General features: G+C 42.9%; 1 protein-coding gene across 1 annotated transcript; it reads left to right on the top strand.

The window, feature by feature from the left end:
* Positions 1 to 6,209: 6,209 nt before the first annotated feature.
* On the top strand, positions 6,210 to 12,986 carry LOC311234248 (SLC35A4 upstream microprotein-like). The gene is made up of 3 exons (XM_084321384.1): positions 6,210 to 6,242; positions 9,524 to 9,622; positions 10,764 to 12,986. Exons 1-3 carry the CDS (start codon positions 6,228 to 6,230, stop codon positions 10,953 to 10,955), a joined length of 306 nt encoding a protein of 101 aa, XP_084177510.1. The 5' UTR covers positions 6,210 to 6,227; the 3' UTR covers positions 10,956 to 12,986.
* The last annotated feature ends 1,348 nt before the right edge of the window (positions 12,987 to 14,334 follow it).

Below are 14,334 nucleotides of genomic sequence, written 5' to 3'. Positions count from 1 at the left end.
GTAAAGGGCGAGAATGTCTCATTCTCTATCGCAGCAAGCGGCCAGCCTGAGCGACGGTACCAGATTACAGACGCTTTCACCAGCCAAGAAATAGGACTGTTGCGGTACACATACCCCGTCGCCAAGCTGATGGAGAAATATGCACATCTGCGCAAGTTACCGATCCCGCTCATAGACAATGCTATGCCGACCCTGTTGATAGGCTCCGACCATGCAGACCTCATTGTCCCGATAGACCGGGTTCATACCGGACCCCGAGGCTGTCCTGCAGCAGTCGAGACCCGTTTGGGATGGACTCTCCAAGGCCCGCTCGCCAAATCTCTCAACCGAAGTACAGCCACTAGATGTCTCCACTCCCGAGTCACAGAGGGAGAAACCGCACTCCTGCAACACGTAGAGCGGCTATGGACCTTGGAACAAATGCCCTTTAAGAACGGAAAGAAAGACATTCGCTCTAAAGATGACATTTACGCCATTCACCTCCTCGAGACAGGGACCAAGAGAGTCCCGGTCAACGGCGTGTTGAGATACGCCACGCCACTCCTGCGGCGAGAAGGAATGCCTACTTTCCACGCCAAGACAGACGCCACAGAACGGTACCTGCTGAACACGGAGCGGCGCTTAGCCAAGAACCCCGCCCAAGAGAGCGTATACCGCGCTGAGATTGAGAAGCTCATCACAGCGGGACACGTCACAAAGATGGACATTAAAGAGGCTGATAAAGAGGCTGACCAGACCACTGAATCGTGGTACGTGCCTCACCACAAGGTCCATCACAACGGTAAAGACCGCATAGTATTTAACTGCAGCTACCAGATCGGATCCCAAAATCTGAATAAAGAGTCACTGCCCGGTCCCACACTCGGCCCCTCCCTACTCGGCGTTCTACTCCGCTTCCGCCAGGAAAAGGTGGCCATCAGCGGGGACATTAAAGGAATGTTCCTGCAGGTGAGATTAGTAGAGGCGGACAAGCCCCTGTTACGGTTCCTATGGAGAGAGAAGCCAGGAGATGAGCACCCAGCCATCTACCAATGGGAAGTCCTCCCCTTCGGAACGACGTGCAGCCCCTGCTGTGCTACATTTGCACTACAGAAACATGTAGCAGAGGACCCAGCAGCGGACGAAGAGGTCCGACACAGCGTAAAGAACAGCTTCTACGTAGACAACTGTCTACAAAGCCTTTCAACCCAGGAAGAAGCCGAGGCTCTCCTGATTAAACTCTGCGCCTCATTGATCAAAGGCGGCTTTGATCTCAGGCAGTGGGCCAGCAGCGATCCGCAAGTACTGCGCAGCCTCTCCTCCGAGGACAAGGCAGCCAGCAGCGAGACCTGGATGGCTACAATCCCGGGAGAAGCCCAGGAGATGACCCTGGGATTGGTGTGGCGATTCAAAACAGATTCGCTTCACTACAGACACAAGCCCCTGACTACGGAGCAGGGAAGGCCGGCGGCGGCGCCGACCACCAGACGGAGTGTGTACACAACACTCGCCCGACAATATGACCCGCTAGGATGTATTCTACCGTACACCACCAGGGCAAAAATGATTGTACGAGCATTGTGGGACAAGGACCAGGGCTGGGACGACCCCATTCCCGCACACCTTGCATCCACCTGGAGAGAGTGGGAGATGGAGCTCCACTCACTCCCAGGCGTTAATATGCGCCGAAGCTACTTCCCACCCACGGTGAGGCCAGAGACATGTAAAATGGACTTACACGTCTTCAGTGACGCCTCAGAGGTCGCATACGGATCAGTAGCCTACTTGCGGGCCCAAGAGAAGGGGGGAGAGATCTACACAGCATTTGTCCTCGCCCGCTCGAGAATAGCCCCACGCAAGCAACAATCTATCCCACGTCTAGAGCTCTGCGCAGCCCTAGCCGGAGCGCACCTAGCCACGCTCATCCAACGTGAGCTCACCATACCGGTGTCTAGAACAATCCTGTGGTCAGATTCCACGACGGTACTCGCCTGGATCAAATCGGACTCATGCAAGTACAAAGTCTTCGTGGGAGTCAGAGTCACCGAGATTCAAGACTTAACCGAAGAGTTAACCGGAGAAACAGAGTGGCGCTACGTTGATACAAAACAGAACCCAGCTGACGTCATCACCCGGGGGATGCCCCTGGATGACCTCACCCGTCGCAATGTCTACAGTGACGGCCCTGCATTCCTAAGACTCCCGGAAGGACAGTGGCCCATGCCTATCCCGAGGGAAGCAAGTCCAGAGGAGGTGGAAAATAAGAAGTCTGTGTTCTGTGGATTGAGCACCGTAGCCTCCACCGACCCTAACATAGACGATTGCACGTCCATAGAGAGTGCACAACAAAGAACATTCCTGCGGTACCACCCGGAGTGCAAGTCCCCCGCTGATATGTCAGCAGCTAACTACGAGGAAGCAGAATTGCTTCTACTGCAGCGAGCCCAGAGGGACAATTTGACAGAAGGAACAGTCGTCATGATTATTGATCAATCACTGCCCAGAGCTATGTGGCCGGCCGGCCGCGTAAGCAAAGTGATCACCGGTGCCGACGGCAAGGTCCGAGCAGCTGAAGTGCTCGTCCAGGGTCGCACTTACACCCGTCCCGTGGCGAGGCTCATAGAACTGCCTCGACTCCCAGACACAATCGATGATGACCATGACCCTATAACCCTATGACTTTGTGAAGTTGACTGACCCCTACAGCAAACCCTTATGTGTAAATAGACAACGCGATTAATCTGTCTCTGTTTAACTGATTAGGTCTGGGACCAATCAGGGGGTGGCTGTTGTGAAGGGCCAGATTAAACCGAATATATATATTTATTTATATATATATATTTAATTGTATTTGTATATTCTCTAATATTCCCTGATATCCCTTGTATATTCCTTGTACAATATGCATTGAATATCCATTCTAGCCTACTGAACATCCCATAATAGTCTCCATTCTACTATTGGTCGAGACCTTGGTGCCAGGCTGCCATACCCCTCAGACCCAGTTCAAACGTACCGCTCCACATGTACGAACAAGTCCTAGTTCCGCGTAGGAATCTGACTACCGCACCACTAATGGGACTATTTGTTCATAGTGCGTATATATACTGCGCTACTAAAGTAGGACTTCCTTTTCAGTCCAGTTTCTTACCCTCCAATAGAGTCACAGACGTAAAGCCTCCCCGCGACGCCACGTGTGGGAGTAAGGCCAAGTTCGCCTACCATCGGTATTGAGACATCGTGTATATTAATATTTGAATAGTCATATTTGGCACTATATCGTCGAGTTGGACGTAGTCTATTAAGCTAATAATAGTCTGTTAATATATAGTGCTTCGTGCGGTGAGAATACTACCGTAGTCAGTACCCCATCGTTTCGGGCAGAGAACTGGCTGCTTATCCAGGGTGGTTGACCCCACGTGAAGCTGCACCCGAGGAGCCCCAGAGCCGACGAGCGAGTGGACCTGTATACCGGATTATTCTACCGACGACAGCCCGCCTTCCCAGGCACGGATTATGCTTTGTATACTTTGATTATTCCATGGATAAAGACCCCCGACACTGCCGTGTGTTGGAAACCCCCCCCCTGGAGAGGACGCAAGGTGAGGAGACGCTCTGCAAGACGAGGTCGCTTCACGTCTCTCCTCCGTGGACCGGAGGACGCCGGCCCACAAAGAGTCCACCTGCTTTCATCTGTGGTCCAAGGATCGCCGGCGCATTGAACGGCACTACAGTGGGTTCACCTGGGATACCCTTGGCCGGATGAGGCAGCCGGATTCTACCCCCCCCCCCTCCTACTCCTGTCGGCTTACAAGCGACCGGATTAACCCCCCCCTAGTGTGTCCAGTATATAATCATTAAAGTATCATTGCTGTTATTCCTTAAACTATTCCAGGTCGTATATGTACCACCTGCGCCTTCAGAGATTGGACATTCTCTATTGATATACCGACGAATACTCTTGCCATAAAAGTGCATACTAATTTCCATTCATAAATGTGATTGATTTGATTAAGTGCTTGCTCTACACACCATCGCTGTGTAGAAATAAAGACCTATTTCTAATTCGTACATTTGTGTTGGATCCGTTTCATCTACGTGACAGTGTTCATCATAATATATGTATGCCGTGTACTGGGTGGCCGAATATTAAGTACAAAGGTAGTGGTAGTAAGTATCATATCTAGTAATACAGTCAGGGAATTGTACCCCTCAGTTACACATACAGCCATTCATACATACATACATACATACATACATACATACATACATACATACATACATACATACATACATACATACATACATACATACATACATACATACATACATACATACATACATACATACATACATACATACATACATACATACATACATACATACATACATACATACATACATACATACATACATACATACATACATACATACATACATACATACATACATACATACATACACACACACACACACACACACACACACACACACACACACACACACACACACACACATACTACATACATACATACATACATACATACATACATACATACATACATACATACATACATACATACATACATACATACATACATACATACATACATACATACATACATACATACATACATACATACATACATACATACGGGTGGGTACACATTCACACTCTGCATCCTTTCCTCTGTCTCTCCCTCTCTATCAAAACAAAGAAGAACTTCTTCCACTCTTCCTCCTCTCTCACTTCACTATCCCTATCCTATTTATTCTGCATTGCAACATAACACGTGACTGATATCTGATCTCATCAGTTGCCCGGCGATAAGATACTGTAGGTTGGTCATATGGGTGAAGGTTCATTTGAAGATGAAACGTTAGCTATGGCACCCGTATGTGGCGTGTGGCTGTCAGACAGACTGTATTAATCATGAGGTCTGTCTGTACGTGCTGTACTTCAATGTAGCTGACAGACTGTTTTAGGCAAGACGCCTGTCTGTACGTGCTGTACGTGCGCGTAGGGCCCTGCCTTCTTTAATAGGGGCCCACTCAGATTTTGAAAGTTAGATTAAAATAAGTAAATAAATAAGTAAATAGATACAAAATCTCAGAAGCCGAAGCCTAAGGCGTCTTAGTTATATATATATTTTTTTTTTTTATCTTTTTCCCCCTCCATTTTTCCTCCGATTTTCTCCCATCCCAATGTTAGTCGTTATGCCAATTCCCAATCCCCTTCCTGGTCGCTGCGCACTTACCCCCCACAGTCAGATCATCTGGGAGAGTGGAGGCTATCACGTGCTTCCTCCGACACACGTCCAGCCAATCAACCGCTTCTTTTCACCTGGCAGCGCGGATCCTCCCTGAGAGGGCGTAGCGTGTGGAAGGATCACACTATCCCACTCAGGTCCTATCCGCGCTTAGCAGGCGCCCCGACCGAACTGTAGGAGTCGCTGTTTACAACGACCCGGACTCACCCCGCCAGCTTCTCCCACCCTCTAATACAGCCAATTGTATTAGTGTGAATGGCCAGCCAAGCTGGTGACAACCCCGGAGCTGTGAGCTGGATTCGAACACAGCTCCGGGGTTGGTGACGAACGCAATCTCCGCTACGCCACCTAACCGCCCTCTCTTAGTTATTTCATTGGTCGTAGGGAGGTCAGTCAGCCAATCAGAGGGCCCCTCTATCAATCACTGATTTTATGTTTTATTTCTTACTGATGTAAAGCACTTTGAACTGCAATCCCCTGTATGAAAGGTGCTATACAAATAAAGTTATTATTATTATTATTATTATTATTATTATTATTATTATTATTATTATTATTATTATTATTATTATTATTGCTGGAGAGATCTGAATGAATGAATGAATGAATGAATGAATGAATGAATGAATGAATGAATGAATTAATTAATTAATGAATTAATTAATTAATTAATGAAAACTTTTACAGATTGCAGAATGGGTACAACAATACAGTACGGCTCAATACACACAATTGTTAAGGGGATGCAGACCAGAGAAAGACTTTCGTCTTGTTTACATCAGGGTCCCCCATTTTCAATTCATAGTGATCTACATTATCTACATAGTGATCTGATTTAAAGGTAAACAGAATTATTATTAAAAAATATATATATATGTTTGCCTCTAAGTCTGTCTGGTTACTCCTTCCCTGTAGAGGGCAGCGTGAAGCCTGGAATACGAAGAAGAAGAAGAAGAAAAACCAGAAGAAGAAAACAACATGTCGGACGATAAGGTTCCTGTCTTTTTTAAGTTTAAGTTTGGATATAGTTTCTCCTCTGTGTGGTTGTGTAGCACACTCACAATGTCGTGCATATTATCCACTGACATTCAGCGGGGACCTTAATAATTAAATTACGTGCACCTCCACGTTAAACTAGCTAACGTGACTTGTTGTCAGAACATGTAGCCAGCTAACGTGTAGCTACTGTAGGTTGAGGGTGTAATAACGTCAATTACATTTTAGGATGTGTGAGGTATTTGTTAGCTAACTTAACATAGTAGCTAGCTAGTTAAATACGTTTATTTGGCATTAAAGTAGCTACTAGGAGTTTAGGAGTGTATGTCCCTATGCCATAAATGTCATGTATGTTGTGTATGTCATAAATGTCACTGAATTGAAAATGGGGGACCCTGATGTAAACAAGACGAAAGTCTTTCTCTGGTCTGCATCCCCTTGTATTGAGCCGTACTGTATTGTACCCATTCTGCAATCTGTTAAATAAAGTTTTCATTCATTCATTCATAATTATGTAACAGTCTCCATTTACTCAACTTTTGTCTTGTTTGGGCCCCAAGGCACAACAGAAGTCAAACCAGAATCTCTTGACACACCAACAGTCAAACCAGAAATGCAGATTGTCTCAAATCAATGTCATGATTATATTGTCATATGTCAGATATTTCCCCTGTGATTAAATCTCACAGACAGTCTTTGACACTAACCTGGTGACAACACATGTACAAATGAAATGGAAATGTGACACATGGTTTCGTTGCATAACGTTAAAACTAAACGCAAAGGTTTACAGCCCCAGGGGAAATCTAAAAGAAGCTTTACATTTAGATGAGCTAACAGTTAAGAAATCACATATTGTACCAAAACAATTGAGATAAACTGTAGTTGAGGTTGAGATACACTATATTCAGGGGTGCAGTCGTAATATCAGAATTGCCTGTACTCTGTTTAAATGACGCCACGTGCACATGCATGTGCGCATACATGTTCCCTCGCGTGTGCACAGAACAGATGATTATTATGCATAAATAGTAGGAAACATGTTTCTATAGGAAATGACTAGTTTTAGTTTAGTTTTTGTAAATATTGCCTTGAAATAGAGAAGCTGAAAAAGGTAGCAGGATGTAAAGAAATTATATTGTCAACAGATATGGTTGAAAAACAAACAATGTTTTAAATGTAGTTGTAGATACAATTTCTTTAATTGAATTAACTTAAACTAGAAAAGTAAATACAAACTAAATTAACAATGTAACTTACAGTTTACAGAAGGACAGTTTCCTTCTGAAGCACAACTTAACAAATGCCTCATCCTTCCAGTCGGGACCATTTGTCACACTGAGAGGTTCCACAGCTCAAGCAAACCCCCACCAATTGGTACAGGGCTTGTATTTTGGTTTTGCACTTCTCGTTCTTTGTTATGATATTGCTTATGCTATTGTTATGCAACGACTAGGTGATAGCTGAGTACCGGTAGGCTACTTGGCGCACGGACGACGAGTCGAGTGAAAGTTGTGAACGCATCTTTGTGTGCACGGCACACGCGTGCACATCCGTGCGCGTACTTCTGCTCAGAAAAGTGCTGGGACGGCGTGGTACCGCGTGGCATGACCACTGCACCCCTGACTATATTTGAGATTGAGATAAACTATAGTTGAGATTGAGATCAACTATATTGAGATACACTATAGTTTATGGTCTATTGATAGCAAAAATCATTCATATTAGCTAATATTATTGTAACTGAGGGGTACAATTCCCTGACTGTATTGATAAGTATGGTATCATTAAACCACTACCGCTTTATGTACTTTAATTACTGGCCATACAGTACATGATATCTAAATATAATGAACACTTCCCACAATGAACCGGTTCTACACAAAGTTGTCTTTAAGTATTTATTGCAGCAAAAGGTACATAATACTTCTCGATTATACTTTGAATGCACTTGTAAGGCAAAGGAATGTGCGTAGGCAAATCAACAATGAATGTCCATTCTCTGGTTACGCAGGAGGTAATTATACAACCTGAATCTTAGGGAATTATATCTATGGTACACTAGTAATATAGCGGGAGATACTGGAAGGGTCCCCCTGGTTGTAAGCCAGCAGGGGTAGAAGATCTGTCGGTAGTAGAGAGTCTGGTCAACGATGACTAAGGAGACTCCAGGTACAGGAGACGGTGCAATAGCCTCTTGATCCACAGACGAATACAGCTGTTCTCCGTAGACTGTAGCTCCACAGTGAAGAAAGCTAGCCGGCCTCAGGCTCTCTGAGGCGCCGACTCGACTTGGCTCCTCGCGGGGTAAATCCAACACGTGCAGGCGTCGGCGATTCTCCGCTCCATAAATCACAGGACCAAAGCAAATATATTCCAGCCGCAAAGGGCTATGTAGTCGTCGGGTAGATTAATCCAGTGTACATGTCCACACGGTTCTCGTCTAGGTCTCCTCGGGTGAAAGCGCCATGAAGCAGCCCAGCCTGGATAAGAACTCTAGCTAATACGAGGAAGCGTTGGGGATGCTGGTCACTGTAGAACTTTAGCCGCACGATACACTATACACAAATAGACTATTAATGACTTAATAGAAATATGTCGCACTCGACGGTATAGCGCCAAACTCTGACAATTCAGTTATTAATTCGCACGCGGTCTCAATGCTCTATTCTGGGGCCAAACAGGCCATACTTCACCGCACGTTGTATCGTGGGTGAGGCTTCAACTTATTGGGTAACTCTTGACTTCTGACTAAGTAAGACTAAGTGCTTCTGTATTCACCTGCGCCGTATTTATACGCACGGTGAACAAACTAGTGCCAACGACATTTCTGTCTCGTATCCCTGGGCAAGGCCGGGCATGCACAGACATGTCTTGACGGTGACTTTGAACCTGACTCCGGAGGCGCGGCTCTGGCGCCGGTGGACCGCTGTCCAATAGGAGAATGAAATATTATGGTCTGGGCTAAAGGGATATTCCGTGTATATGTACAAGGAATATACAAGGGATATCAAACGATATACAAATACTATGCAATATATATCAGTAAATAAATATATATATTCGGTTTAATCTGATCCTTTGTAACAATTATTATTATTATTATTATTATTATTATTATTATTATTATTATTATAGGCCTAATCCCCAGTATCAGCTACCTACTCAAGCCTAGTTGTGAGTGACACTAGTGGTTGAAACTAACTATTACAACCCTACTTCCGGTGTGCGTGTGCGTGTGCGTGTGTGTGTGTGTGTGTGTGTGTGTGTGTGAAAAGGGTGCAGTAGATCAGCTGAGGGACCTGGTGGAGCTGAAGGAACAGTTGGAGGACATCCAGAGACGAGTGGAGGATGAGATGCAAGCTGGGATACCTCCAGTAAGACATGCAACACACAATACAAACCTTAGACATACCTCCAGTAAGACATGCAACACACAATACAAACCTTAGACATACCTCCAGTAAGACATGCAACACACAATACAAACCTTAGACATACCTCCAGTAAGACATGCAACACACAATACAAACCTTAGACATACCTCCAGTAAGACATGCAACACACAATACAAACCTTAGACATACCTCCAGTAAGACATGCAACACACAATACAAACCTCTGATACATACACATTCTGAGAGACATACACACTCTGACATACACACTCTGATAGACTTACACACTGATAGACATACACACTCTGATAGACTTACACACTGATAGACATACACACTCTGATAGACATACACACTCTGATAGACTTACACACTGATAGACATACACACTGATAGACTTACACACTGATAGACTTACACAATCTTTACCGAGGCTGGAGAGATCTACCAGCCAAGCAGACAGTGAGAATGACCATTTAGGTGTTATTATAGGCTGCTAATCAGAATAATGCAAACATATAATGAATCAATAATTGTATATGAATAATAAAATGTAAATACATTCTGACTATCTGGGGAGAAACATATTTAGCATATGATCAAATAATAATAAAAAAAAATACTTATGGGACCTTTACTTATTGCCTATTATTTGCACCTTTGTTTACAGTTTATTTTTCTCATATTTTTATATTCAGAGTTAATTATATAATTTACACAGTTTATTTTTATTTATTTTTTTATTTGATCTCATCTTATCATAATTTTAGACCTAATGTATTTTGATTAGGTTTGACAGTTTTGAACTTTGGACATTGACATTGCGCTGAGTTTCATTCCACCGGTGGCTCTAATGTCGTCGCAGTGGATGTGTCTCTGCCAGACTATCTCTCTCACCTCCTCCAGCCCGAGGGCCATTGGTCATCTCTCCGGGTGACGATAGGACGATCTGAATATGGAGCACATGGCCCAACTCTAGTAATGAGAAAACACACACTAACTTGCCTCTATGTCTGCCTGTCTCTGTCTCCCCACTTTCTTTGCCCTCTGTTTCTGACCTCTCTCTCTCTCTCTCTCTCGCTCTCGCTCTGTTTTCTGTGTCTCTCTCTCTTTCGTCCAGGGTGGCAGCCTGCTGGCCTCTCCCTTCCTGAAGGGTTTCCTCGCCGGGTACGTCGTGGCACGGCTCCGCTCCTCGGCGCTGATGGGTGTTGCCGTGGGGACCTGCACGGGAATCTTTGCGGCGCAGAACTACGCCGTCCCCGACATCGAAAAGACCGTCAAAGACTATATCAGGAACCTGAGAGGCAAATGAGAGGAGGGGGACGGGACCGAGAGAAAGGGGAGGGGTTTAATGTTATAGACCTGGGGAGTCACGTGATTCAAAGACCTGGCTGGAAGAGTTTTTCCCCACGGTCTCTATAAGGAGTTTCTCAGGGTAGCTGGTTTATACAGTACCATTTATTCAATTGGACTGAAATTTGACAGGAGCAGAGTTGAACATAATTAAAAGTTTAAATCGTCACAGTTGCAACTAAGTTACACTCAGTACCTGAGAACATTGTTACTTAAGCTGAAGGAGTTGTACCCTTCCTGCTGACCTGTTGTACAGAACTTGTAAGTCGCTTTGGATAAAAGCGTCAGCTAAATGTAAATGTACCCAATGGCTCCAAATTCACAAGTACTACAATTCCCATCATACACTACAATATGGATGTGGTTACTGATGGTTTGGTCTTCACCGGCAGCTGGAATCTCACTCTCCAGGTCTATAGGTTTAAGAGCACTTGTTGGTGTATTTAACTGAACAGGGATCTGTGTTGGACAGAAGCTTTCATGCAAAAAAAAAATATATATAGGCTGCACAGTGTGTTTGCACTTGCCTATACTTGATGTAATCATCTCTTGCCATGTGTGCAATAGCCTGTCCTGACGAGAATTGGCTTTATATTTTATATGCTGGAAAAGATTTATTTGGTGTCCTACACTTGGATTATTTAGTCTTTTGTCTTGTCTTGGTAAAGCAATCCTGTTTTTTTTTATTTAGTTTTTTGTTTCGCTGTTTCATCTCATTTTCACAAAGTTCAACTTGGTGATCGTTATGAAAGAAAACCATAGCCTTTATATATTTTCTCAATAACAGTATCTTACATTATGCAGTGTAAATACACTGTCTATCATTTGTTTGTAGTATTAACTATATAATGTGTTTGCATTTAAAGATCCCAGTGGAACGGGTTTTGTGGGTATTGGGCATCGAAGACGATGGTAACTTGGCACTTTCTGAAGACCTGACGTTGGGGAAATATGCACTACTGGGACTCAATTTAGAAGACAAACAAATACAATATATAAAATAGTTTTCAAGGCATTTTGTAGTTTAAATGATTATTTTTAACAAGTTGCTGTCTATGAATACATTTAAAAATAGTGTTTCTATCCTACTAGCTGGCTGGTGGTATTATGGAAGTTTAGCATCAGCACCAAAGAAGATCGATGTACACAGCACTCATCTAGGCTCTTTACAACAGTGACATCTGGTGGGGGAGAGTGGAAACTAGTAATGTATAAACCATGGGTATCTACAAACAGTAGAGTAAACAAAGTTATTTCTGATTGGTGACCATTCATTATTATTATTATTTTTCTTTGGGGGGGGGGGGGGGGGGTCCCAATTGTTCTTATCGGCCCAAGTCATGCGAGACATAATGGACCATGTACACACTCCCTTCAAGGGAAAAAAAAAAACCTGATGTTACAAGATGATGTTACAGATATATGTGGCACCTCTGACAGGGAATGGAGGCTTCCATGCTGTTTCCTAGCCGTAGCTCCCTGTACTGAGATGCTGCAAGTGAAACGATGATGTTGCACAATATCTAGACGAGAAGGTCATTCAGCTCAGCTCGAATGCGTCTTGTTCTCATCATCAAAGAATGTGTGGCTACATTGAGTGACTACTTGTGCCAATTGACTTGTGTATGTATTTCTTTTTAATGTATGTTGTGTTTCATCTACGTCTTGACTATCATATATTTGCATGTTCTTATGTTTTATATTACGTTACAACGTCGTCTTCCGTCTTTGAATCTGGTTACTTTTTGTGTTATGGGAGAATTCGTTGACACTTGAATTATGGTACTGTATGTGACAATCCATCTGTTGTGTTCCACACTGGGTATATTGTACGTTGTAGCCAACCTTGTACTGTAGAGGGATACCACCTTAACAATTCATCTCACCTGTACTCAAAACCCAAACAAATGATACCAGTAGTAAAATATTGAACAGAGTTTTATTTATGATGTCAATAAATGCAACGCATTTGGGGCAAAATAGCAACAGAGCCTGTTCTTAATGCATTCTTCTTCCTTCTCATTCTGGCTTTTCAGAGTTGTACATTTTGACCTATGACCTTTGGAACTCCACCATCCAGCTGATTGGGAGTACTATTTACAGATGGACCAACCTAGACTAGCTGCTGGCCACAGTGAAAAATAACAACTTTCCCTGTCAAACAAATACCGGTAGTTATAAGGAGACCAAATTGAAATCGCAAAACGGCATAGGATGAGTTACATAATACACATTAAAATACATAATACAGAAATCCATGTGACAAACCACTTTTCTTTTTTTTAATTCTAAATTTAAGTAAGACGACATTGCAAATACACTGTCTCCCTATTGTGAATGAGTGACTTGATAATATCTTGCGACTGTCCTTGATAAAATGAGTTCTTAGTCGACTAATAGTCATAGAATTTGTCGGCTGAGCCATTAGTGGATTTAATAATCGATAAGTCTGTAAAATCGTGTTTCCCACATGCAATCATGCCGATGGACCTCTTTAAATAGAGTCCTTATCAGAGGTGTGCTTATCATTTTAAATCTAGTGTTTATCAGAGGTGTGCTTATCATTTTAAATCTAGTGTTTATCAGAGGTGTGCTTATCATTTTAAATCTAGTTTTTATCAGAGGTGTGCTTATCATTTTAAATCTAGTGTTTATCAGAGGTGTGCTTATCATTTTAAATCGAGTGTATCAGAGGTCTGCTTATCATTTTAAATCTAGTGTTTATCAGAGGTGTGCTTATCATTTTAAATCTAGTTTATCAGAGGTGTGCTTATCATTTTAAATCTAGTTTATCAGAGGTGTGCTTATCATTTTAAATCTAGTTTATCAGAGGTGTGCTTATCATTTTAAATCTAGTTTATCAGGTGTGCTTATCATTTAAAATCTAGTTTATCAGGTGTGCTTATCATTTTAAATCTAGTTTATCAGAGGTGTGCTTATTTTAAATCTAGTGTATCAGAGGTGTGCTTATCATTTTAAATCTAGTGTATCAGGTGTACTTATCATTTTAAATCTAGTTTATCAGAGGTGTACTTATAATTTTAAATCTAGTTTATCAGAGGTGTACTTATCATTTTAAATCTAGTGTATCAGAGGTGGGCTTATCATTTTAAATCTAGTGTATCAGAGGTGTGCTTATCATTTAAAATCTAGTTTATCAGGTGTGCTTATCATTTTAAATCTAGTAGTTTATCAGAGATGTGCTTATTTAAATCGAGCTCACCAGAGATGTGCTGATCATTTTAAATATAGTCCTTATCAGAGATGTGCTTATTTTAAATATAGTGCTTATCAGAGATGCGCTTATAATTCTCCAGCGAATAACGTATTCAGAATAA

The sequence above is a fragment of the Notolepis coatsorum genome, assembly GCF_963971535.1.
Source record: "Notolepis coatsorum genome assembly, chromosome: 9".
NCBI lineage: Eukaryota > Metazoa > Chordata > Actinopteri > Aulopiformes > Paralepididae > Notolepis > Notolepis coatsorum.
This window is presented reverse-complemented; position numbering and strand designations above follow the sequence as displayed.